Below are 27369 nucleotides of genomic sequence, written 5' to 3' on the forward strand. Positions count from 1 at the left end.
ATGCACACAGACACATAGTGTACTACATGGCTCTGACATCTTTCACTTTGCAGATTTATATGGAATGAACACAATGACTTTGCTCTCAAATTATCCCAGTATGCCTGTGAAAAATCCAGATAATCTTTTAATGACCTGAGTTTTCAACTGCCTCATTGGGCAGTTCATAAATCTGGGAGTGGAGAAAGCGCCCCTCGGCAGCTCCGGGTCCCCTTGCCCGGAGACTGTGTCTGAAACTGGATCCCTTCAAAGTATAAAGGAATAAGAACTGCTAAGATGGAAGAATTACACTGCTGGTGGACCGGTCATCAGGGGAAATAGCATATGTTAAGTTTCTGAAGAGAGTCCCAAAAATGTTCACATGCCATTCTACCCCTGCGCAGTTCATCAGCCATGTAAAAAAAGAAAGTTTTCAAAGACTAAGTGCCCCCCCCTCCCCCACCCAACCCCTGTTGCTGTTTTAATAGTTTCAACAATCCATAAAACCTGTTGAAACTGGATCATCCAACAGGACAATTATCCCATGGTTGGTGCTGTAACAATGTTGTAAGAAGAGTGGGCCCCAATTCCACCACAACAATGTGAGAGATTAATAAAGTCATACAGAAAATCATTACTTCAAGTTATTTCTGCTAAAGCTGACTACAAACTACTCAGTCATGGGGTGTACTTAGTATTTCACAGAACTGCACAGAGTACAGCCTCTGGGTTCAAGGGCTAGCTAAGATTTAAGCTCAGAATCATTACTCTTTGCAGTAAAAAAAGGGTTAAACTAAACAGCACAGCAGTTTTTCTTTTCTTTTGGTTTATTTTGATTTCATTGAGAAAATTAAAAGCACTTTTTTTCAGATCTCATAAGAACAATATGAAAGTATGAAAGCGAGACACACGCTGAAATGGTGAGTGCCATTCTCTGGTGCTGCAGAAAATGAACTACGATTACAGTTTTCTTCTCGCAACTCCTCAACAGGGGTTCTGGTGCACATGCGCCTGACATGACATAACCTTCGAGAGCAGAAGTGCAGGGCCCTGGAATTTTGGGGTCTCATAAATAAACAAATAAACACATTTCATTCGTAGAGTACTTATTCTAATTACAGCCCTGGACTTGTGCTGAGCAGTCTCTAATTTTTTCTCTGAGCACAGAGACTTGCGGAGCCGTCTGCGGCAGACCAGCAGTCGGCAGATGTAATTACCACATCATCTCTGGTCCCTTGTATGCTGAGAGAGAGAAAGAGCGAGAGGGAGATGAGGGAGGGATAGGGAGAAAGAGATTGATCTTGGTAAACAATAATTAGGGTTGGGGATGGTGTATTGTGGGACGTCTACTAGGCGGGACAGAGTAAAGAGGTAAAGAAATGGGAGCGAGTAAACAGGATCAGTCTCTGGGACAGACGGGAAAAGACAGATAGTTCAAATTATTATCAAACCCCGCAGATCAGTATTTCACGTATTTCTTTTCAGTATTAAATCATCCACTATCCAAATTATCAAGTAAATATTTCTTGATGAAAGTCACTTAATCTGGATAACCAGTTATCCAAAAACCCAACGTATACATTTACTGTGCTTTAATAATAATAATGGATTGGATTGATATAGCGCTTTTCAAGGCACCCAAAGCGCTTTAAATGATCATGCCTATGTCCACATTTGCCAGCTTGCAGTCGTCTTCTTCCCTGCAATTTACTGGCTCAGTCCTACTTTTCTTGGCGTATTGTCATCACCCGCAATCAGCAGACTAGTGTGAAACCATTGGCAGGAACGTGTATCGTGCGATTCCTTGTCCTCGGTGAAGTGCAAGAGACACAAACAGAAAACACTCCTCAAACCGGGGCTTCACAGTGCTACATTCATTCACACATTTGATTCTCAAACATCAGCGCTACGCAAAAGTAAATAGAGTAATCACTTATCTAGTTCATTTTTCATGACGGCCTGATTTTATTGCACAATCTTTACTGCTCCCACCTCAGTTCTTGAAACTAGCTTTCGTGATTCAATGTTTCCTGGAACTTTTTGGTTGAAGAGGGCTAGTGATTCAAAAAAATTCAACTTTGTGGGCTAATGATTCAAAGCTGTTTGGCTAACTTTTCTCAAATGCCTAGGGGCCAGAGACTTTAGTGGCCCTGGTTTACATTGTTTGAATTATTTGTGATGAGGCCTGATTCATCAGATTACAATCAAAGTGTGAATTTTGTTGAAATACTCACTCTGGATACTGTGATTGGCCTCAGAACTACCTTAATTCTTTATGGCATGGATTGAATAAGATGTTGGAAACATTCCTGAGATTTTAGTTCATATAGACATGATAGCATCCCACAGTTGGTGCAGATTTATCAGTGGCACATCCATGATGTGAATGTCCTGTTCCAGTACATCCCTAAGGTGCTCTTTGAACTGAATGTGGAGGGCATTTGAGTACAGGAAACTCATTGTCATGTTCAAGAAACCAGTTTGAGAATATTTGATCTTTGTGACATGGAGCCTCATCTTGCTGAAAACACCCATCAGATGACGGGCATGCTGTGGTCACAGAGGGATGGACAACGTCAGCAATAATATTCAGGTAGACCTTTGTGTTCAAATGATGCTCAGTTAGTACTGAGGCTCACAAAGTGTGCCAAGAAGATATCCATGCACCGTTACAGCACCAGCAGCTTGGACTGTTGATACAAGCCTGGATGGACCCATGCTGTTATACTGTCTGTGCCAAATTAAGAAATTAAGCAGAGCCCGTGCAAATTACAGCCTCAGTTTCCTGATCTTAGCTGATAGGAGTGAAACTCAATATGGTTCTTCTGCTGGTCTAGCCCATCTACTTCAAGGTTTGATCATTTGACTTACTGTTGCCTCCCTATGAGCTTGAAGCAATTCTGACCTCTGGAATCAATAATACATTTTCTCAGAGAGAACTGCTGCTATTTTTTTGCCTTTTCAAACCATTCTCCCTAAACCCTAGAGATAGTTGTGTTGGAAAATCCCAGTAAATCATCCATTTCGGAAAGACTAAGAAGAACCCATCTGGCACCAAAAGCCATTCTAACGTCACTTCAATCACCTTTCTTCCTCATCTTGATGCTCAGTTTTAACTTCAACAGGTTGTCTTGGACATGTCTACATGCCTAAACGTCATTTGCTTATTAGATATTTAACAAGCAATTGAACAGGTATACCTAATGAAGTAGACAGTGAGTTTATTTAGCCAAACACATGCTCAAATATTTGATCCTCACCGATGCAATAAACACCACAATGAAAAATAAGCTTTTTATAACAAGTTATTACACAAATTCCACAGCTGTAACATTATTCTGTAGAAAAAGTAAGTAAAAAGTAACCTCTTACAAGTTAGCATCCCCTCCTCTTTCACAGAAAAGACTTTTTCTGTTGGCGTTGTGCCCACCGCTCTCTGACATCTGCTTGATTTAGTATTTGGTCACTAGTCCATGTTAAATTCCTACAGTTGCAAGATGTTTGGGGATAGTGGTGTGAGGGTGGTAGTGGTGGTGGTGGGTGGGGGGGGTGTATAAGCCCATTTTAAATCATTGCCATATCATTTCAAAAATAACTGCTATTATTATTCTTATTATATTTGTTTTAATTTCTACGGTAAATTCTTGTCTCGCTAAGTCAGACTTCAGTCTCACTGGAGTCTGCCTATAACCAGTCTGAGCAAAATCATGTCACATCAAGTCTTACTACCTAATTTAGCTCTCCATCAACTTAAGAAATTACAGCGTAGGTGTAAAATATTGCAGCAACCAGAGAAGGAACGTGAGGCAAGATGCCCAGTCCCGGAGGCAGTAAAGCAACCCCAAACCATAACATTACCACCATGCACGAATAGCTATCCCACACATGTCTACTGTTACTCTGGCCACATAGCTCTATCTTTGATTTGTCCATCCATACCATGCTTTTCCAAAGGGCCTGGTCTGTTCCTGTTTCGGCACTCCTTCCATGCAGGTCAAATTGATACAGGCTCTTGCCGACTGTAGACTCGTTTATTTTGACTTTACTCAGTTGCAGATCCCTTGGTGAAATGTTGGGCTTCTTGAAGACATCTTTTGAGCATCAAAAAAGCTACTCCTTGGCTGATTGTGCTGTTATCACTTTAAAAAAAAAAAACCCTGCTCATTTGTTCTTGTCAGAATGTCAGACGTTTTGATAAGAACTGGTCCACTTGTCACTCTCAATGGATGTTCCTGCACTTAATCAGAATTTCTGAAAATCTGAATTTCACAGATTTGAAGGTGCAGTAGATGTAGGAGTGTGATTTATCCAGGTGCCTAATTTCTTTATTTAAATCATGAAAACAATCTTTGATTCATTCTAATTTAGTGCCTTTCCCCCCAGTTTTTCTCAGTTTCAGAGACAACCAAATGTTCAAAAGCTGCATGCCAAATGAATGACATGGGATGTGATTATTATTTGAGTGTCTTTCCAGATCACACAGCACTCAGCAGTCAATGTTCAAGCACTTTGTTCTCACACAGGGAGAAGGAAAAACCCACTTTCATCCAGAGGCCTCACACAGAGCAAATGATGCTGGGAATAAGGAGTCACATCTTGTGAAACAAGTAGGGGGAAGAGGAATAAGACTTTACGGGAAAGAACGTCTCTCCGGAGAGTGGACTGGCCAACAACATTATGGGAGTGTGTGTGTGTTTGTGTGGGAGTAAAAACGAGACATGTCTACTACAAGTCAGGTTTTACTAAGATGTAGCAGAGAATAGCATTTCGGTGATTCTTACATTCCCGACATTCCTTCCGGTGAATTTCCAGGCAGCGTGAGGCTCACTGTTCCACAGCTCTGACATCACGAGGGGGTTCCACTGCCTTCCACATTCTTCCTCGCGCTCTCTCACAATCCCACCCATATTTGGAAGTGAGAGGAAGGGAATCCCAGATGATGACTCAAAGGCTTGTGCTGCAGAGGGAATTCTCCCCACATCTGTTTCCATGTGTGTGCATGGCATGTCTGTTAAGAATGTGTCAATGTGCACATTACATCTCTGAGCTGAAAATTGAGTGTTGATCAGCAGGATCGAGGGGTGGGGGATTCAAAGTGGTTACAGCTGCATGAAATAACGGCACAGCCTACGTACAGAAAAAGTGACACCCTAAGTGACGCTCCTTTGCTATTTATAACTTACCTCACTTGGCAGCCATGACAGACAAAAATGCACTGTAGTGAATATGTACATTCTTAAAATGGGCTCTTTTCTCTCTATAACTGCTTCAGACAGATGATGAAAAGAGTAATAAAAAAAAAGAAAAAAAAGCTCTCTGTGATGTGCAGCACATCGCGACATGGCGCTGAGATGAAAGCTGGAGGCTGAGTCGATGTAAGCTGTAACCAGCCGCCATGCATTGGACCACCAAATGAGGCCACGGCGATAGCTAGGACCATGGGCTGTTCAATGTGCTCAGCAGAGTGTGACCAACTATCTACAGCCTGCTAGCTCCAATAAACTCCTACCTCTACTGCAAAGTTTATTGGAATCATATTATTTTTAAAGACATAGCAAGCTTGAAAGTGAATTACACAGAGGAGGAGGAAGTAGAGCTTGAGGTGGGGAGACATAAAGAACAGACACGGCTTTTGGTGTGTTGAAATTCTCTTTGTTGGATGCATGATTGATAAGGATTGTGGAGCTGGGTTTGGGAGAGGATAGTGGGGTCTCGTACTTTGGGTCTAAAGCCATATAGAGGCCTAAATTTAGACCCCGCTTTGTTCTCGTCTGCATGCTGGTGACAGAGGACTCGGCTCTCTGGGGTCGTCTATGGTCCAGAGTATCAGAAAGGCCGCTGTTGTTCTGCCTGGCTGTCAGAAACACAGACGTTCCCTCAAGCAGCCCAAAATGAAAGAAAGCTTTCATGGAATATTCTGTTTAGCTGCACAGACTGTTGTGTATGATACTCCCGAGGCCCATAAAACAAGTAATTCACAGACAATATCTCACCCACGCTCTCTTTGCCACAGACTACAGCAACATAAATCTCACTGATTTTAAGGAGGAGCTGAGACTGGGTTTTAGAGCATGTGTTGCTCAAATCTGGGCAAATGGGCCCGTGAGGCAACATTATTTTTAAATGGACCAAAAAAGGAAAACGACACAAAAGAGCAGAGAATGCCCAAAGAGGTGGCACGAAAATGCACAAGCAGGGAAAAACATAAACCCATAGGTTACCATGTGGAGACTCAAGTTTTCCCCTACATCATGCTGCTCCCACAGGGACGCTGAGCGGTGATGTTTTAAAAGCTCAGTCACCCAGCACACAAATCCCTCCCTTCCTCATTACCAAAACAAGCTAATTAAAAACCTGTTAATGGGCTGTGCTGTGGGTGTCTTTAGAAGACAGGGAAATCAACAGCTAAAAAAAAACCCCTACATAAACATATCACAGGGACCCCTGAACAGTTAAACAAATCGATGACGCAGCTATTGTTATCTAATAAGAGGGTTGAAAACACACACTAGCATCCTACACATCCCCATCTGAGGATGCTCGCAAACAGTGTAAAAAAACAGAGAATCAAAACAAAACAAGTGACTCACTGAAAACCAACTGGGACACACACTGTCATATCCTGAGAGAGCGTGAGAGATGCCTTCCTCTTATTGAAGGACAGATGGATCGCCCAATCTGTTACGTGCCAGTGTGCCAAAGGACAAACCGGCCACCAAACATCTTGCACCTGAGAGCAGAGGCTCAAAACTGGAGAATTTCAGAAACAGCCCATCAGGTAAGGAACTGGTAGGTAAACCGTGGAAGACAAATATCATCTTATTACAGGAATTCTAATAAAAGTTGTTGGGCGACCTCTAGCGGCTCTACCGCGAATTTACATGCTGGTTGACGTCACCGCGGAACGTACCACTACTACAACAGCAAGTGCGTAAAAGGTTCAAGTTAAAAGTCTACGTTTCACTGTTTTGAGCTCTTGACACCACGAAATCCATTTATTTTTTCTTAACGACCAGACTTTTCCCTCAAAAGGGACAGAAAATAAGCCAACTGCGGATAAACAATGCAATGTTTTGTCCCGTGTGACACAAACCGGAAGTAAACGCAGAGAGGCGCCTTTTCTGAGCTTTCTGAGCACGCTCTTGAGTAGGCCAGCACTGTTTTTAAGTTAAAAAAAAAAAGTTAACTTACGCGCTTAACACAACTATACGACATGGCTACTAAAAAGAAGCGAACGTCAAACGTAGATAATGACAGCTGGGTTGTCATCGCTCCAGGTGGGTTAGAGAGTGTAGTATGAGCTAACTGAGCTAGCTTGCTGCGCACTTTGCAAGCAGTTATTAAGCGTTGATAGGTGTAATAACTGATGTAACTGCTGGTGGTGTTGTGAGCTTTTATGGAGGCTGCCATGCTCTTGTCTTAAACTACATGCTATAATAATAAATTAAAGCTTGGCATATTTATTATAAGAAGAATAAGAAGGAGAAATAGTGGTGAATTATCATGTGGTGTCTGTTTTGATGTCTGCAGACTCTGCCATCGACACACACAAGCACGACGGTGATCCAGTTTTTGTGAGACTAAGGAATCCATCAACAGGTCTGATTGTGTCTTTATATACTTTGGTCTAGCTCTGAAACTTGGTGTTCATGTCATTATCATTGAGTGAGTAAACCTTTAGATGAAATTAAACTTCTATCATATAAAATGTAATGGAAATAAGAGAAACTGGCACACTGAGAAACTATGTAGCTGAGATCCATCCATCCATCCATCACGGGAAGCCCCCATTAGTCTAGGCACCCTGGACTGTATGCTTTATCAAGTTTTGAGCCTGATCTTAGAAGTAGAGGGGGTGTCTGTCTCCTAAATCCAAGCTGGAAGCTAGTTCCACAGAAGAAGGACCAGAATGCTGAAGGCTCTGCTTCCCATTCTACTTTTAAACACCCTAGGAACCACAAGTAAATCATCGGTCTGAAAGTGATGTGCTCAATTGGGTTCATATAGTACTACGTGGCCTTTAGGATAAGATGGGACCTAATTATTTAAGACCCTGTATGAGAGGAAAATGATTTAAAGTTTGATTCTTAATTAAACAAGGAGCCAATAAAGAGAAGCCAATGTGGGAGAGATAAAAGTCTCTCTTTCTAGTCCCTGTCAATACTCTTGCTTTGGATCAAATGAAGGCTTTTCAGGGAGCTATGAGATAAACCTAATAATGAATTACAGGAGTCTCGGCTAGAACCAGTAAATGCATAAATAAATCTTTCAGCATCACTCTGAGACAGGATGTTTTAAATTGTCAAGATACTGTGCAAATGCTAAGAAGAAGAAGGCTGTAACTTATCGATAACAGCAGATTACGGGCTTTACAGCCTGTGTTTCTAATGTAATGCTGATCACTGAACGTATATCAGTAGATTAAAGTTTTGTGTGGGTGGCTCTGGATTGACATCCTGCTATGTTTGGTTTAGTTTAAACTCTTTCTGTTCTTACTGTGTGTTACCATCACAGAACATAGTGTGTAACCATAACGTCCAGCCTCACTGCATGCTCTTTCCCGACTTATGAGATCAACACGTAGCTGCTGCAAGAGATTTGAGAGCAGTTAAACTAACAAAGGAGAAAACTTTAACATCAGCTCTGAGCAGCTTTGTAAAAGAAAATCTGACCACTGTTTGCTTCTTTTGATTTAAATATTAACTTAAAATTCAACAAGATGTCACTAAATCATAACCTGTGCCAACCCAGAACACTTAGCATGGTAATGTCTATATTCACACACTTGTTTTGTTACTTGTTGGTTTGGACTTATGGTTTATGCCTTTTTGTTTTCTAATGTGTGATTTATTTATTTTTTTAATTCAGTTGCAGTTCATTGATTTTTAATTGATAATCAAAATTGCTGAGGCTGGACTGACACACACACACACACACACACACACACACACACACACACACACACACCTTCATACACCAAGTGAATTTTCGCACAATACTCAGTCTTTTGCACATTTCTATTGCACTGTTGTGTCTGTGTCGTTCTGTTCTCTCTTGTGTTGCACTGTCTTTGTTTTGTTTGCAATTGTTGCAATCTTTGCACACTGCACTTCATGCAGTCCTCTGTTGATTGTCTGTTATATGTCATATGTAGCACCATGGTCTTGGAGGAATGATGTCTCGTTTCACTGTGTACTGTACCACTACACATGGTTCGAATGACAATAAAGCCACTTGATCTTGATTAGCATGTAGTGTAATGTCTCAATATACTGTGAAATTAAAAACAAGTATATATCTTATAAAAAGAATGATAGAAAATTAAATTACAAAATTTTCACTAATTCTCCAAGCAAACACACAATAATGTTTGAATTTTTGTTTCAGTGCTTCTGCAGGTGTGTTGCACTTGCTAATTTGTGTTGCTTTTGTCCAGATGAACCCAAAGCAGGTCAGTCAGGCTGAAATCTTGAATCTGGGCCAGTTTTTCTGCTTTGAAACTCATCATTCTGTCTTCTAATCTTTTGGGTCATTAGCTAGCTATAGACTGAACTCCAGACCAAGCAGGATTCTGGTAGCAATAATGTATTCCAGCAGTACCTCTTGGAATACAGTATTGTCCGAATAGTGGACAAAATAGTTACTGTCCCTTCAACAGGCAGAAGGGTTGGAAGTTAGGTGGTGTACATGTAGGGATTGATTGTATTACCTTTTTTAAGAATTAAAAACAGTGGTGTAGAAAAACTGCTTTCTGTACAATTAACATATTTTTTTTTCAATTTTTGGTCATCTAAAACTTTTCTAATCCTTGAGATGTTTCCCACTTTCCTTTGTGTTATTAAAGGCTAATCAGTGGAGTGGAAAATTGGGGTGTAAAACTGTCTCACATATGGAAACCCATTTCCACCACTAAAAAAAAAGTATCCATAACTTGAAATTTCGAGTTATCTTTTGAGTTAGTGCTGCCAATCAGTTATCTACGTGAATGACGTCATTTCCTTGTTACCCGGAAGCTGAAGCCCTCAGCTCTAGGGATGCACCGATACCACTTTTTTGGAAACGAGTACGAGTACGAGTACTTGCATTTCAGTACTCGCCGATACTGATACCGATACCGAGTACTTAATAAAAACATGATTTAAATTTGCAGGTAACAGCTTTAGTCCTATAATTTAACAAAAAACAAACAAACAAGGGACTAGTTTGGAATTAAGAACATTTATTTAAAATGAAAAGCATGTTGTATGCAACATATTACAGAATAAATAATTATAAAAAAACAAAATTTAATTTTAAATTTGTTCGTCTGTTTCTCTGTTTAGAAGTCTCACTAGCACAGTCACAGCAACAGTCGTCTCCATAAGAGCCCATTGGTGAGCGGTGAGATAGTCAGGGAGTTCATGCACTCGCTTTTGCTCAATGAGGGACTGGAGCATGTAATACGTGCTGTTCCAGCACGCCTGTACGTCCTGCTGCAGTCTCTTTATTGGCTGGTTGAGCTGTCCCTGAATGTCCTCGAGGCGGGAGTAGGCTAAGGCGGAATGTTTAAAATGCCCAACTATTTTCCGTCCCACTGCTATAGCATCAGCTATGCTCCTCTGTGCTAATAAGCGTGGGTAAACTCTTTGTACTCGTTGTTGTGTTGGGATTTTAGGTGCTTGATTAAATTGCTTGTGTTAAATGCACTACCTTTAGAGCCTCCTCTGGACAATTTCGCTGAGCACAATTTGCAGTCAGCCTTTGTTTTCGCGTCTTCGTTCACTTTGAAATAGTTCCACACAGCTGATATGTCTCGCCTCGCTTTCTCCCGCTCTGAGCTGCAGCCAGGGCCTGGGGGCGGGCACTCGGGGCCTGGGGGCGGGCACTCGGCGCCTGTGATTAACCCCTTACATGCCGCTCAAACATAGACAGGTCTCAGACCGTGGTATCGGTCCTCGGTATCGGGGGACTTTTAACGAGTACGAGTACTTTAGAAAATGTGGTATCGAGGCCGATACCCGATACCGGTATCGGTATCGGTGCATCCCTACTCAGCTCCAAATGCTACAGTTAAGCTACCAGTATTACAGCCAGTCATGAATGCACAAATTGCTGATTATTTTCAGTGTGGCTTCACAAATTATGAAATCCTGGTGTTATTAGCTGAATCACATGCGTTACTATCAGCAAACGTACTCTTGAAAGCGCCAATTTGTTGCAATCCAGTTTTGAGTGCGTAGATTACTGATTGGCAGAGCTAACTCGAAATTTCGAGTTACTTTTCTCCAAATTTCAAGAAAATAAGTCGAAATTTCGAGTTATGAATACTTTTTTTTAAAATGGCGGACACAGGCATCCATACTCATATTTAAAACAGAACCTCAAAACTATTTTTTTTCATGTTTCCCATCAGGTGTTAAAGTGGGCTAATTCTGTGTTTTGTAAACTGCAGTAACAGAACTGAAATAACACATTTCCTCCTTTTTTTCATTTTTTTTTAATCCTGCAGATGCAGCATCTCTGTACATGTTGGGTTGTGGGGATGTGATGCTGTATGAGGTCAAAGCATTTGAGGATGATTTCCACTCTTGGTTTGTTGGCCAGGCTGTGCAGAGAGGTGGGTCTCATTCCAGAGTAAACTGAATCAGTCTGATCATAATTACACACACAGCTATGATGTCGATTCATTTTATCTTGAATCTGCATCAGCTATATTTGTCTGATGGGAAGAGTTTTGCAATCAGGGCTCATTCCAGCTTGGTTGAAGTCCAAAGAAGCCAAATGATCTATTCAGAAGCTCCTTTTACATTGGACATAAATTTTGACAAATGGATTCAACATACAGCTTACCTGTAACATGACATCATACACCAAGTGTATATGACAAGCTGACAGCTCAGGTCTGTGATTCACAGGTTTGCATACTGCATAATAGTTTTCTTTTTATTTAATCAACAATTTATTGATTAAGTCATAGAAAAAATTATGAATTTTCAGCTGATGTCTCGCAGTTATTTAGTTTGCTGTCCTATAGCAAAATTTAATCAGATGCTAATTACGTGTCTTTGCTTTACCAGTTGTCTTTCTCTCTTTTTTTAATCAGATGGGAGACTGATCTTTGTAACACCTTTGGATCCTCTCTTTCTAATTTTGCCATATTTGATCAAATCTGGCAAAGAGGTACGAAGATGCTTACATACAATTAAGTGAAACATTTTTCAATTTCAGCAAAGCATTACAGAGACATTAGATATTGTTTCATAAGGTACAGAACAGTAGAGGAAGTTCAGAAAAACTTACATGGATTTAACTATATTGAACACATTATAAGTTTTTGTGTACAGAGGCAAAATTACAAAAATTATGTCATTGTCAAAAAAAACGTGTGGACCTGACTGTTTCATCCCTTAATGTGTTGCTCAGGGAAAGTTCCAGCGTGTGGATCAAGTTGTTAAAGATGAAGAATTCCCAGCTTGCTCGAGGCTGCTTAGCTGCGCTCGTACCCTGGCCTCCTTGCACCACATCGCTGAGGAAAAAGGTGAATTTTACTTTTAAAGATACTGGGATTCATGAAGCTGCAAGCTGAAGCTGGATGCTTTGTTCAAATGTTGTGTTCCAGAGGTGGGAAGCCAGATGTATCATCGATACAGTCAAGAGAAAACCATGAACTGGTTAAAGAAAAAGGTATTTATTGAAAATCTGGTTTTGCTCAGTGCAATACAACACTGAAAATGCATGCTTATTTTTTGCACATGCTGCACATTTTCTTTATATATGTATTTTTAATAGGTGGAGAGGACGGTTATTGCCCTAAAGAAAAAAAATGTCTCTGTGGGAGAAGGAGTGAAGTCCTCAACATATGTCAGAGTAAAGTCAGAGACAGACAACCAAGAGGGTAACTTAAGACCACTTAACGCTTTTAAGATGATTCCCATTTCTCAACCATCTGAATTTTCTGCCTCATTCTTAACCCGAGAAGACATATTGGGGCCTAAATAGTTTCTTTCTAAGAAGACTTTTGACCAGCAGATGGCAGTAGCGCTGCAAAGTTTTTGTTTATAGATTATGTTGACTCACAGATCACTTAAACAATTCCCTGACCTTAAGTTTTTAAATCTCTCGGTCATAAAGAAATACACAACTAATCAAACAGGGCAATTTTGGTTATTTGTGTCTCTTATTTAACGATACAGAGGACTTCATACGGTATTCCCACGGCCTGATATCAGAGTATATCAGTGAAGACCTGAGCAAAGCCCTCCTCACACACTTGGGGTAAGTTGATGAATGATGAACATCTTAATGAGTAATGGTATTAACGCCACTGCAGATCAAGCACATCTCTTATTGTGCTTCATAGGTTACCAGAGCTCACAAGCCCAAAGGAGACCGAGCCTCCTTCTAAGGTATGAGCTCTTCCCTCTTAGGTGCAAATATATGTGGTGTTGCATGTTTTCAGTTCTGCTTGCTGTCGTAGATGCCGTGCACTCTTCATGCACTCATCCACCTTACTGTAAAGTGGTGCATGTTTCACAGGGGAAATCCTCTGCCTGCGCTTGTGTGGGGTTAACTTTGCTTATAGTGTGAGGACATTAGAGCTTGTAGTGGTGGTTCTGTGGAAAAATAGCTTGGTGGTTTTAGTCATGAAAAGCCTGTCTTACTTCCTCGTTTGGCAGAAGCGGAAACTTTCAGACAAGCCGGTGGAGGCTGGAGAAGACTACACCAAATTCAACAGTGCAGATTTTGCGCGCAAAGTGAGTGTATGTCTGCTGGAATAGACTAAAGCATGTGGAGCGTCTGGTGGTTTTATCTTCGTTGTAATTACATGATAATGACCAAAGCTTGCTGTTATTTTAGCTTTTTCTATTTCTTTTTCTTTCTTTGTTTTTTTTAAGACGCTGACTGTTCGTGCAGTTTTTGTTTGCCGATCGCTTTCTTCAAGCCTGGTGTACATCGTGTATTCACAAGGCTGTGGCCCTTACCTTGTAGATTTAATTGAAGTTGATGTTATGTAATTAATTTCCTGTGGTCTCCACACAAGGGCGTTGTGTTATATTGATTTTTCTTTTTTGCATTTCAGCCGCCCAAGAAGATGACGGCAGCTCAGAAAAGTCTAGCTAAGGTGGACAAGACAGGCATGAAGCCAATGTCGTCCTTTTTCAGCCCCAAGGTCAAAGCAGAAAAGAAATGAATGCTGTTTGTGTTTGATTTGTGTATGACATTTCTAATAAAGAAAAAAAAGTATTTGAAAGTACTTTCTTTTTAAATACTTTGAAGGTAAAGGGATCGTGGCACGTAATTTAGCATTGCTTTTAAACTGATAAATATATAATATTTAAAAAAACATTTCAGATGATATGGGTTCATTTAAGTTTCTGAATACTTCTTTTGCAACAACCACAAACTACACAAAGACTTTCTTTAATCCTACTTTAGTACCTAAACATTCATTCAAATCCTCTGTATCCTGAAATTGAGTAACAGGTATTTGTAACCCTGGGAAAATAAAACCAATAATGCAACACTTGCTGTATACCATAAAAGTTAGGTCAGGTAGATTGTGTTTTATTGACTTTTCATGTTTACAACTATTTTAACTTTAGCAATGATAAATACAATAACTTTGGCTGGTTTTGAGCTATTCACACAGCCCAGTCCTTGGACTTGCTGAACTTCTCTCTCACATGAAGCGCTCTGACTTTGAAAGGAGCCATTGTTACATTTTTCAGTTGGTTTTGATACCTCAGAGGACTCCAACCTTTCCTTGGGTCTTACCTGTACACTACTGTACAAAATTCTGTATCCAACACAATACTTAACCCTCACTTTGTTCAGTTTAAAAGAGACATTAAAAGATAGGTTAAAAAACATTCTTGACGATATCAAAAGAATTTCCTGATCTTTTATTTTAGAGTATACAAAAATGATCCAAGTTGGATCTTTAGTGTCATCAAGTGTCATCAAATTGATATGTATCTGAAATCAGTACTCACTTGGACACTATTACATGCATTTTGCTGGTACTAGATTGAAGCCCACTTTGCCCTCCGAAGTTCCTAAATTCTCAGTGGCATCGATTCAACAAGGTGCTGAAAAGATTCCTCAGAGATTTTGGTCCGTGTTGACGTGATTTTTGTCACACAGTTGCTGCAGATTTGCTTGCTGAATATCTGTTATTTGAATTTCTCGTTCCACCACATCCCAAAGGTGCTCGAAAGGACTGGAATTTGGTGACTGTGTAGGCCGTCTGGGTACCTTCATTTTTAGTCTTTTTAACATGATTGCTTTCAGAGGATGGGTAACTGAGGTCACAAAGTGATGGTCAATAGCAATAGTCCTGTTAAATTGTGGTGTTTCAAGCAGCAGGAAAAAATATCCCCCACACAATTACACTACCAGCAGCTGTTAATACAAGGCAAGATAGATCCATGCTTTCAGATTGTTTGCACAAAATTCTGACCCAAAAATTTAGATGTGGTAGTAAAAATCAAGACCAGGCAACATCTTTCTAAACATGTTTTGATGAGCCTGTGTGAACTGCTGCCTCAGTTTCCTGTTCTTAACTGACGGGAGTGACACCTGTTGAGGTCTTCTGCTGCTTTAGCACATCTAATGTTGAAATATAAATATGTAATGGCCCTGGTGTCACGACTGCTGTGTTTTTCAATATGAAGTTATTTGGGGTTTACACTGTAATGCAGAGGTGCACCAAAAGGACACTTTAACAGAGGGAAATCCTTATTAATATGAAATATTATCACTTGTGCATTTCTTACTGTGACATGTTCAAGTCTCTGCCAAGGAAAAGCGAAATTTTAGAACACAAGGATTAAAATATATTTCAACAGCTGGCCGCTTTTGCTTTAATAAAATTATTTTCTTTATTAAAAACTAAGTAATTGTCTGCACAGCTTTATTTATTTATTTTACTGGTGTCAAATGATCAGTGTGGCAGTGCTACTGATTTCAATGTCCACTAAGCTTCATTGCTTCTTTAATTTGGGCTTGAAGCGCAGTGTCTGGAATGCGCTCTCCACCACTTTGGGCAGGTGGATCGGGTTTCTCTGAAGTCGCAGCCTGCTGCTCGTGGACCCGCTCTGTTTCTTCTTCGTGGGGATCCTTTCGTTGGCACAGTCAGGAACTGCTTTCTGGTCCGAAGCATCTGAGACTCGAGGAACTCGCAAGACCCAGTTAGAGTGGAGGTCATGTTCGGCCGAGCTGGAGGCCACTGTGGGAGGAAATGACAAGAACCCGAGGAAGCATTTAGTATCTGTGCAAGTGGCAGCCATAATTAAAGCTAGCTGAAAGAAAAGAAGCTTCGCTGTTAGCATCGATGCGCTGTCTGAAAGGAGCTTTCAAAGCCTAACATAAAATAATCATTATTTTCATTAATTCATACTTTCCCTGTAAGGTTGAGTGGGCAATGGGGTGAGCTCAAGCTGGAATTCTCAGTGTTTCAACTACTTTGTTTTACTGTTTTCTTGACTTGTACTCATGGCTTTTATTAATGAGAATATTTTCACTGGGTTGTAGGTGTTTAAAGAGCTGCTTTTAGCTGCTCCTTTCTTCACAAGGACCTGCCACAATAGGTAGCTCTGCATATTTGATTTGGCAGATCTGTACTCCAGATGCCATTCATGACACAACCACACAGGGGTGTCTCCTCCTGGGAATGAGCTGGGGATTTTTCCCTTGTTAAATACATGTGTAAACCAATACACTGTGGAGCTACTGGGTCACCCATGTTTACCGGGTTTAAACAGCTTCCGTGAACGGATTCACGAAAGCCTGATATTTGATATATTTATTTTGTAAACCTCCCCAGGATGAATGAATCTAATCCTTAGCAGCAGCTGAACTGAAATTATGGATCTGGCCTCAAACAGCTCAGTCAGTGTATATTTATATCTCCCAAATTATGTCTACCGGTCTAATTAACATAATTTAATAACAATTGCTGCATTTAATGCAGTGTGACACCACTGCTCTTGTGTTTAAACTCATCAGATAAAGATAAACAAAGATAAATCTTTAGAAGCATTTTTCTTTACTGCTACAAGCAATAAGCTTAATACTGATACCAATACACACCTTGAGCCTAACATATATCCTTGGATAATGTTATCTGTCCTACATGGATAAGATTACCAGTAACCAACACAGACAAATGAGGTGTTAAATGTCCGACATTTACACATGAAGATGAAGTTGCAAGGATTTATACAACGTGACTGAGCTTTTGTTACGAGTTAGTCTGATAAAGCTGAAATTTGTCCCAAATCGTCAGGTATAACAAAACCGAGAGGAAACTACGAACATACACAAAAACATCTCAGTGTGTGTGCACTCATTAGCAGGGGTGTTTCCATGATTTTTAAGTGAGGTGGCTTCATAATAATAAAGCAGCTGGACTGAAGCACAAAAACACTGCGAGGGAACAGATAATAAAATATATTAGCAGAGTGGTAAGAGGTAAGTAGTATTGTCTCAAGTATTCTCTTTCAACTCCTTCAAACTTTACAAATGTTTTTACAGATGGGGAGAATCAAATTGAAATAAGTGCTGACGGTAAACAATGTATACTACATGTAAGCCAGACCCCCCCCCCACCTTTTCTGATTACATTGTTTTTATATGTCTGGAGTGGGCAGAGATGGGCCTTTTTTTAGTGCCATCAGTTGTTCAGCAACATAATTTCCAAAAAAAAAAAAAAAAAAAAAAAGTGGTGATCATGGGTAAAGGCAGACCGCATTTAAAATTGGATCCGTATCATTTAATTTGAAAATAAGAGATTGGTGAGGCCTTGATGGAGGAGTGAACATAATAGTTTATCATGTTTTGTATCTAAATCTGCAAAATACATGACGTCGACTGTTGAATTAACCTTGTGTAGTTGAGGAGGGATAGTGGATGTTGAATATGGAGCTGCCAGGCAGGAAGAAACCAGGAAAAACCCAGAGAGATTCATGGATGTAGTGAAGGAAGACATGCAGAGGGTTGGTGTGTCAGAGGAGGATGTTAGGGAAATAGGGAAGATGGAGGCAGATGATCTGCTGTGGTGAAGCCACAACAAGAAGACGTTGGAGTAGCCTACTTAAAGATCAAGCACCTCAAAAATGACATAAAAACCCTTTTTACATGTTTAACTTAGTCAGCTACATCACTGGCTTATGAATGCATGAATGTAAGCAGGGCAGTTTGCTGTGAAACAGAAAGCCTATATCACGTTTAGCAAATCACAGTAAATATTCTGATTTTGACCGAACCAATTTAATCATTGCTTTTGCAGTTTAAGTCTCACATCACATCCAAAACAGAATATCCAAACAAGCTGTTGGTGGCTTTATCACGTAGGTGACTTCACTGCTCGTAGGTTGCCAGGTTGTCTTGTAGGTTGAATGATCCTCTCTCACTTCCAGCATTACTCAAATTAAATGCTGGAATTTCAAACTCACCAATAAAATCCACGTCTGCGTGCCCATCATCCTTGTACGGCTTGCGCAGAGGTTCGCTGTCACAGCTGGCAATGACCGCATCAAAGAACTGCAAAGTGTCGTCCTCAGTTGGAACTGGGGGTGCTGAGGGTTTGGCTCTTGATATCTGTGGTGTAAAATGATAGAAGAAAAAAGAAAACATCTTTGATATTTCCTTCCATGTGATATTGGCTGCTTGGTTTAAGCTTACCGGGCCCTCCTTTTTAGGCGGCGAGGGCGCAGGCTTCTTCTTGGAAGAAACTGTGGCCTTTGCGTCTGTACCCTTCAAGTCGCTCACACTCTTCATGTACTGCCTCCTCAGAGCCACAAGCGCTTCCAGGTATTCAAGGCAGTTCTGATTCTGTGAGTACAGCCATATCCTGTCCTCTTGTCTCTGATAATAGTACAAGGTCGACTCGATGCTCACTGTGCTTTTGCTCCGTTTTAAAGTCGAGCCCGCAGCTGTCTGAGTTTTCTCCCCTACAACGAGCATGGAGGTGCTGCGCACCAGCCTGACAGTGCAAGCGTTGTGGTAGTCCTGCTCATCCCGACACCCACTACCACCACCACCATCCCGTCCTCTCTGTCCATGATGGTTGGGACGGAACACATTATTGATCTTTCTGAACATTCCTCTAAGGACAGTATGTCATGTTGACAGACTCGCTCTCCACTTCCCCTTTGCACACCATTTATCCATATACAAAAAAAGTAGAAACAAACAAAAAACAGTTGTTGTCCTTTATGGGAGTCCTTATGACATCTTTGCTGGAGCTGTTCAACGGGACCAGAAGCTGTCCAGGGTGCTGAAATCGCCAAACTGCTACCTTGTTGTGCTACAAGAGCAGACGTGAGACAGGTGTCTAACCTGATCTCAGCATGTCTTTAATGTTATCGGATGTTGCTCAGCAACATTGCTGTAGCAACGGGTTGGTAACTCTACACTTTGCGCTCCCATTACTGAGCAGCAGACCTGTGTCAGATATCTTAACCCACAGGAGATTAAGTGGACAAAATAACTACAGCCACCAATGAAACTCTGGACCCTTTCAGTTTTACTGACTATAGCTGTGAAGCCACCTGTTTACACATCTGATACAAGAGAAAACGAAAGATAATCAGAAGCAGAAAGCTGCAGTTACACATGGGTTTACTCGTTTTGACTTTGGTGGTATTTTGTGCTTTCAAGACTTATAATTCAGCTGTATGAACAACCTAACAGCCTCATGAGTTTATGCTGTTATATATTAGGTTTCCTTTCCTCATTAATAAGAAATAACTTTCTCTCATGTTTCATGCACTGCTATTGTTGGAGTTCCCTATCACAAGCAGAGGAAGTCTGGACAGAAAGGAGTCCTTCAAGCCGACAAGGGGCTTTCATCTCGAAAAAAAAAAAAAAATCCAGGCCATAAATAACACCTGAAACCTCTCAACACTTTCACCACATATCTGATTTAGACTTCAGTGTATAGCTGCACTACAGCAAAGCTTGAGTCAAGTGAGGAAAAAGAAACTATTTCACGACCATCAAAGCCTCTGGGCTCAAGTGACTTTGACAGTTCAGTGCCTGAAGAATAGGCAAAGCATCAAGGAGGAAATGATTATTTGTGGTCACATAACTGAGTGTGAAGTTACCACTTCTGCTTTGCTGTGAACTCAGAGGATGGGAAAAGACAGTTTAAGCTAAAAACATCAACAATTAATAAAGACACGCTGTGAAAATTTTGAGGTACTTCAAACATTTGTGGTGTGATCTGCCATAAAACGAAAACAGGAATGAGTTATCTGGAACTTTCTGTTTCCTTGTATTTTTATCATATTAAACACGACTTTCTTTTCTGCTTTTATGCAAAGCTCAGTTGCACACCTGCTTTGCGAGGAAATGAAACATCAATGGTTTCTTTTTACAGCCCACATCTCGCCTTGCTGTCATCTAGCATCCACCATTTTACCTCATAGTGCAAGAAGGAAATCTGATGTGGAGGTAGGCACGTCTTATTTAAGTTTGCCAGGTATAAAGGGTTTAAATAATCAGGGAAAATACCAGCTAAATCCAATGAAAACAACATATTAGTTGTAAAGATTACAAGCTGAAATGCATTAATGATGAGAGCAGAAGTTTGCAGAATTGGGATCAAGGTGAAAAGGGATAGTCCCACTTCCTTTTTGGGTTGTATAAAACAACAGCCAGGTTCAGACTCCAAAACAGACTTTTGAGAGAACTGCTTTAGGACGTTTAGTGCCAAAATACAGGTTTTAAGCTTTTCTGTGACTCAGATCTGAGGTAGGAAGATCATTCTTTTTAATAGATGAACAATCTTTGGAAGTGTTAAACCAACATATTCTTCTGTTACATGTAACTTCTTAGCCACGCCAATTAAATTTTGAAATAGTCTGCGAAGACTTTTCAACAGGGATCAATTGTGCAGCAGAAATAGTTTGGTGCTTCTTATAATACTTATGCAAAATGTTCTCTCACTGTTGCTTTTGTCCCGTTTTGGTGCCTTTATTCAAATGCATACTGTTTGTATGCACTTAAATAAAAGCCTATAGGGATGTGTGCTGCAAATGCTATATATATATATATATATATATATATATATATATATATATATATATATATATATATAAATATGGTGGTAAAAATAGCATCGTATCACATGTTAAATTCCCTTTACTCTCACTGCATACATCTTCTGAATATGTGCTCTTTCTTGCAGCCATGCTTTGTGAAGGCAGATTGCTGATCATGACCTACTGTGAATTCGAAGAGCTGGACTCCCTTCCTTCTAAGCCAGCTTTCCAGAATGCTTATGGGTCACAGAAAGCAGCTGCTGCCCTCATACCAGCTTCCACCAGACATGCTCCGCTTGTTCATCACAATTCCCCGGAGCAGATGGCTACAGACAACCGAAGGGCTTCAGCTGAGTTGTACATTTCTCCTTTGCAGTCCTTAGATCTTCAGAGAGCTCATCTAGGCAGGCAGATCTCTCGAGAGATAGAGATCCCGGCCCAAGCTCACTCAGGTGGCGATACCCCTTTCTTGGTTCCCTCGTTCTGTCAGAGCTTTTGCAAAAACTACAGTGACCTTCATATTGCAGGTGACCAGGTGCTGCCTCTCTCAGCTAATAATTGCGAGCTGAGGGTTTGTGCCAATGTACCGGATGTCGGTCCCTTTATCCAGTCTTGTGATGTGCCCCCAGCAGTGGAAGATTCCCTCCAAGGACACGAAGCTCGGGATGGGATGCTGTTTCCACTGAGGGGAGGTTCGAATCGGTGGAGACTGGGGAGCGGCCGTGATCGGAGCTTTTTGCTCCAGGGGCATGAAGGTCCATTTTCCAACTCCCTCCTGAATCACTACCTGGAGCAAAAGCTCCTGGATCTGTATCAGCAATACATGATGGAGAATATGGCAAGAGAAGGAGCCCCTGGTTCAGACTCCGATGCAAGTGCCATTTGCCCTTTACTGGGCTCAGAGCTGGTCCTCACCAGCCTGGACCAAATCACTTTGCAGCTCAGCCGGGAGGGCAACATGGAGGCCGGCTTGGCCAAGGACATGGTCCTGAGCTGCTTCCTGCGAGTCGCTGGTGATATGCAGTCAAGTGAGATCAGTACTCCCTTTCTGCAGATTTCTAATGAGGCATCCAGGGAGCAACTCACAGAGAGTAATGAGTGACCCCACTGTCAAGGAACTCCTTCATTCAATACTGCCTTTCATTTCAGTACAACACTGAAAAAACCCAGGATTGGACTGATAACCACATTTTTATTTTATTAGCTCTTGAGAAGATGTTAAATGAGAGTTCTACGTGGGATTATTCAGTAATTACCTGGAAAATGTGCCGTATTTATGCATCCTAAATTGAATTTGCAGTGATGACACTGGGATCTGTGTTTACCTGTCTTTAGTGCAGCTTTAACTTTCTAAAGAAAATAAAAACAGGAACTGAAAACTGAAACCGCTGCTTCCCGTTTTTCAAAAGAACATCGATGGTCTAGCAGAATAACACGAAATCAAAAACAGCATGCTGCCTCTTTATGTATTATGTGCAGCCACATCTAAGATCATTTTGCATGCTTAATGATCACTGATTAATTAGATTTGACTCTTTTTTTTCACGAAGGAAACAAGGCTGTTTATGATCAAACTAGGAGGGAAGACACTGAATTTGCAACAAATATCCAAAAGTGCAGCCTCGAAATGCCCTTTGATCAACACGCTGTCATTCTAGGCTTCACACAGCGACTTCATCGGCTCTGTTACCTAAAAATGTAGCTGTAACCAAGTGCTGCATGAGCCGTTTGTTACCCCAGTCTCCCCATCAGGACTGCAGATGTAAAGAATTTGATTTCATGATGTCTGAGCAGCACATGAAAAGAGAACACATGCTTTAACAAAACAGATTTTCTATTAATTCAAAAATCATCATCCAGGAGTGTAATTGCTCCTTAAGAATGAAAAGAAAACTCCACGAGCTGACTATTTCCCCCTCCTCCACTCTACCTTGAACTCAGCTGTATGATGAGGACAAAGATGAATCAAGACTGCTGAAAATCATTGAAAGAAAACAAAGGCACTTTTGTACATCTCATGTCATTTATTCTCTTGTCTTGCAGATCACCTTTCCCCTTACTGACTCATCCACAGATTAATATCCCACCCTTGATGAAATTACTTATATTATAATGTGACTTATGAATGCTCCCTCTCTCTCTATGTGTCATTTTATGTGTTATGTAGCCAATTAGAAACATTTAATAACCCCTAAGGACTCTAATTAGTTTATATAATTGTCCTTTTGATCGTCTGACTCTCTGATGTTAGCATGAAATACTATAGATCATGGTTTTGGAGGCTACTCTGAAATCCATTTAAATGATGACTTTAGGGGGGTCGGATTCTTGCCTCCTTAAGTAATTAGCGCGAGAGGATCCCTTTAAAAATCAGTCACCTGAAGCACGATTCGGAGTTCCTCTGTGAGCTGTAGAAAAAGGCTCTGACCGTCTAACTGCCCGCTGCTCTGACCTACTCCCACAAACCTTTCTGATCTTCTGCAAACCCATTCACAGCCAGACCCAGCGCTTCATCCTCCATCCCCGCCGCACTGCCGTTTACTGATAACCTGTTGTTTAACCTCGGACTTCTCTTCACCCGCTCAAATAGATTTTATCCAGTTTCACATCCTCGGTTATTGGCTTCTTTTGTTTACATCTCTGAGAAATCATACTTGAATTTTTTTTATAGCTCAGTCCTTTAGGTCATTCCTCTTTTATCATGTTTCCACGCCTCAGTGTCTTTCGCTTATTATGTTTTATTTTAAATGAGCTGTTATTGTAGCTGAATGTAGTTATAGTTTCTCATCTTGTTGCGTGCTCATCACTCCTTGCCGCTGAGAGCCTACAGGTGGGTGCTGGGGTGTTAACAGTAGGTTTGATTTGTTGGAGGGAGAGATTGGAAAATGGGAGAGTTTGTTTGGAATATGATGTGAGGAGAGTGACACGTTGCTGTATGTATGCAGTTTAGCTCGAGCTGACTTGAATTAACTCACGGGTTTTGCTCCATTTGTGCTGTTTTTGAGTTACTGCTACTCTTTTGTTCACTTCTCAGTCTTTGAGTTGAATAGATTGCTGTCTTATTAATGGATAACTTTTCCCTAAACTTACTTCTGAAACTCTCCTTGAGAGAAAATCTGAGAAGAACGGGAGTCATAAAGCGCTGATAATCTTATCTAACTGTCTGGCTGAATCAATGGTACAGCAAGGTTGTGTAGGAGCTTTACATATTTATTTCTAAAGCTTCTTTATTTCAGAGTGGTATAATAAAGTCATGACGTGAGGTTAAAGTTCCCCTTGACTTAAATCTCTGCCCATGTATTTTACTCAGATGTGCTTTTTTGCTCATTGTTATTCCTTTAACTTTCACACTTTGCTGGGTGAAAGTCAGTATGCGTTCAAAAATTGATATCTGGTGTAAGAAATTGTTGCCCTTAAAAAGCAACAGTTCTTTGAGGTGGACATTGAAAGAACTGGATAATTGGCAGGTAGGTTGTTCTCTTCACCTTGGGGTACTTGTACACAGTTTTTGTCGATATCTGCCCTCATGTGATCCCAGACTAAGTGATGATCACAACGCTATGAGGGGCATATTCTTCTGTCAGGGGCACATCCTTCTTTGGAGGGGTACTCGAGCCTGTGAAGGTTTAGCTGAGGGTTTTTTTTTTTATATGGCTGTAACTGTATTTTTTTTTGGAGTTGTTGTCATGTTGCAGAAAGAACTTGAAGGCTTTTTGGACATTTATCTGTTTGCTCAACTTAAAATGATGTTTGAAACCACACATGGGAATGCTTATGATCACATTTAGTTTGAAAACCAAATGTTATCAAGTATTAATTTCTTGTGCACTATTCATATAATGTGAATTTCTGCATGTTTGGGGTATTGAGTGTTTCCCATGCATCTAAGCAGTATATTTCAAAGCCCAGGACAATTGTTTAAATTCTGAAATTAAACAAATTGGGTTTCATGATATAGCTCCAGGCATTCAAATCTTTATTTATTCTCTTACAAAAAAAGAGCTTCACTGATTTTCTTGTAAGTCTTGCAGTTTGATAATCAGTCACAAGGGGGAAGCATTACCACCTAACTTAATCCTCATGGCTTTGCCCCTCTATATCTTTTATTCCCCCTTTTCACCTCCTCCTTACAGTTAGTGTCTATCCAGCCAGTTAATGTCCTCTATCTTGTGCACCCTTTTACTCTGACTCTATGATGTCTTCAGGACTGGGGTGTAAATCTGTTCAGATAAGGATAAGCATATCTACACCACAAGATTTATTTTTGGAAAATATTGCACATGTATAATTTTTAGCAGGGCTGGACAATGTTTTTGCACATTTTTTTCACCCTTTTTTTCTCCACTTTCAAAGACCAGCGGCTCCAGTGTAGCCATGGCCTTCTGATCCAGTGTTTGATCAACTTCCTTGTTTCCTTTCCAAACAGAAAGCCACAGGAGGAAACTGTGTTTACCGAGCTGAGTGCCGCAGTCGGAGCCCTGTGAAGTCTCAAGGCCGGAGAGACACATGTTTGGTATTTCTGCTTCTATCTGGACTGAACATTCCAGGTACATGTTAAAGGAACGAAGTTCTTACAGACTTAAACACAAACGCTCACATATAAATATGATTCACCCAATGCCAAGCCCGGCAGCGTGAGCACATTCAAATAAACTAATTTCCACAGACCTTGGAGGAAAAAAAAATGAAAAACAGACCTGTTGTTCCAGCAGAGGTTATAAGAATTGTTTGAAGGGCTGAAGGTAACACCACATAAAGCAGTCTCTCACAGTCTGTTTACCTAGAGACCCTCAAATTCACCATTCACACAAATTATGCACGCTATTTACATTTTCTTCTCAGCAGATTTATAATTTACAGATTTTATTTTACTCGTTTGGTTTCAAATGCTTTACAAGTAGAAGGACAAAGAGTTCAAAAAAATGCTATGGGGAGTTTTTTTTTCTTTAATGGAAGGAATGATTTTTGGAGAAAACATGAATAAAGAAGACAGACGGAGAGTGGTGAAAACACACACACACATGCACGCACATGCACTTCTCTCATGGCCTAGCAATGAAACTAACGGGGAGGTTGAAGTGTTGGAGTGTCTTTCAGAGGTTCATAAAGTAATTTCCTCGTCACAAAGAGCTTTTAACACGGAGGTCAGTGGAGGCAAGGCCATGGGATTTTATATCAAAACCAAGGTCCCGGATACACTCTCACTATTGTGGCTTTAATGCCTTTCGCACTCTGTGGCTTCCCTTTATTTAAAAAGCTTTTACTATGCGGCCTTGTTAATTGGAACAGCCACGTATGTTTACATTTCTTTTTCTTTTTGTGACTTTTCATAATTTGTTAGCGCCTACTAAAAGTCAAGATCTTTTGGGTTCTTCAAAGATTTACACACAGACTCACACGCATGCAGGAAAACACGTAAACGCACACACAAGTGGAAGCATTTCAGACTACAGCTGGTGTATTGAAGCACTTAATTTGATTAACATTTGTTCAGAAGCTCAACTTCGCTTGAGCGATTGCCTTTTTTTTCCCTCAGATTATATTCAGTGGATTGACCTAATGAACAAGAGGCAGCATGCAGGAACATTAAATGGCAGCCCTGCTCTGTAACTGTCTGATTGACACTGGGAGATATACGTGGTGGAACGGGAGAACACACATTTCCTGGTCGGTTAGCTGCTCAAGGCTGCAGAGAGCCCGCAGTGAAGCGGGTGACCTTGGTTAAGCTGGAGCAGACAGAGAGCGACCTTGAGAGACAGCGGTGCAGCAGGATCTGGCTCTCAAAGAGCTGGAAAACATAATGCGTTCATGTTTGAGTATATATCACAGAACTCAGAATGTGGAAAGCATGTGGCTCTGAAAACAGATTTTTCCCCACACGCTGTCCTTTACTGGATAGCTTATTATGTATTTCTGATTTCCGAGACATAACATTCATTTGTGGACCCGATCCTTGTTTTTCATCTTTAGATTCCTCAATTTCACAGATAGAGTAGCTTCAAAGTGTTTTTGGAGGTTCTTTTTTTCTTCTCCACTCGTCAAAGCACTACTGTGTTCTCATGTGTTTGTCTTTGATTACGACTTTGATTACTGTCAGTGACAGCACGCGCACACACTGACCTGTCCTTCTGGAGAGATTTTGATGAACTTTTTCTTTCACCCCTTCTTATATCATCTCTGTTGTTATCAGTTTGTGCATCCTTTGTGTACTTGTTTGTCAGATGGTTTAGCTTACAGAGCAAAAAATCAACAGTGTCTTTTTATTATCTATCCTTCCACACAAGTCCAGTAACATTTGACTTTAATGAAATGGGGAACAAAGTATACATAATTTCACTTTTTGGTGTGTAAAGAGATCTACAAA

General features: G+C 40.7%; 3 protein-coding genes across 6 annotated transcripts; 2 read left to right on the top strand and 1 right to left on the bottom strand.

Moving 5' to 3' along the window:
* Nucleotides 1-3607: 3607 nt before the first annotated feature.
* Nucleotides 3608-14212, top strand: rnaseh2b (ribonuclease H2, subunit B). 3 transcript variants are annotated; one of them, XM_084907581.1, is made up of 11 exons: nt 3608-6757; nt 7510-7578; nt 11468-11575; nt 12062-12138; nt 12382-12496; nt 12578-12642; nt 12748-12853; nt 13152-13233; nt 13319-13364; nt 13635-13712; nt 14039-14212. In XM_084907581.1, exons 3-11 carry the CDS (start codon nt 11485-11487, stop codon nt 14147-14149), a joined length of 771 nt encoding a protein of 256 aa, XP_084763707.1. In that variant the 5' UTR covers nt 3608-6757; nt 7510-7578; nt 11468-11484; the 3' UTR covers nt 14150-14212. The 3 variants fall into 3 exon arrangements, with proteins under 3 accessions (XP_084763707.1, XP_084763706.1, XP_084763705.1); XM_084907579.1 differs by lacking the exon at nt 3608-6757 and adding an exon at nt 6800-7256; XM_084907580.1 differs by lacking the exons at nt 3608-6757; nt 13635-13712 and adding an exon at nt 6796-7256.
* A 1603-nt stretch (nt 14213-15815) lies between these two features.
* c9h13orf42 (chromosome 9 C13orf42 homolog) lies at nt 15816-19062 on the bottom strand. The gene is made up of 2 exons (XM_084907582.1): nt 18414-19062; nt 15816-16186 (listed from the first exon to the last, which is right to left on the bottom strand). The coding sequence occupies exons 1-2, from the start codon at nt 19060-19062 to the stop codon at nt 15942-15944; spliced, it is 894 nt and encodes a 297-aa protein (XP_084763708.1). The 3' UTR covers nt 15816-15941.
* Nucleotides 19063-20222: 1160 nt separating this feature from the next.
* Nucleotides 20223-23195, top strand: LOC146370871 (TLR adapter interacting with SLC15A4 on the lysosome). Of its 2 annotated transcripts, none has more exons than XM_084907578.1 (2): nt 20223-20415; nt 21152-23195. In XM_084907578.1, the coding sequence occupies exon 2, from the start codon at nt 21154-21156 to the stop codon at nt 22105-22107; it is 954 nt and encodes a 317-aa protein (XP_084763704.1). In that variant the 5' UTR covers nt 20223-20415; nt 21152-21153; the 3' UTR covers nt 22108-23195. The 2 variants fall into 2 exon arrangements, with proteins under 2 accessions (XP_084763704.1, XP_084763703.1); XM_084907577.1 differs by lacking the exon at nt 20223-20415 and adding an exon at nt 20441-20715.
* Nucleotides 23196-27369: the final 4174 nt, after the last annotated feature.

Source organism: Perissodus microlepis, chromosome 16 (assembly GCF_051167445.1).
Source record: "Perissodus microlepis isolate ML-2025 ecotype Zambia chromosome 16, ASM5116744v1, whole genome shotgun sequence".
Lineage (NCBI taxonomy): Eukaryota > Metazoa > Chordata > Actinopteri > Cichliformes > Cichlidae > Perissodus > Perissodus microlepis.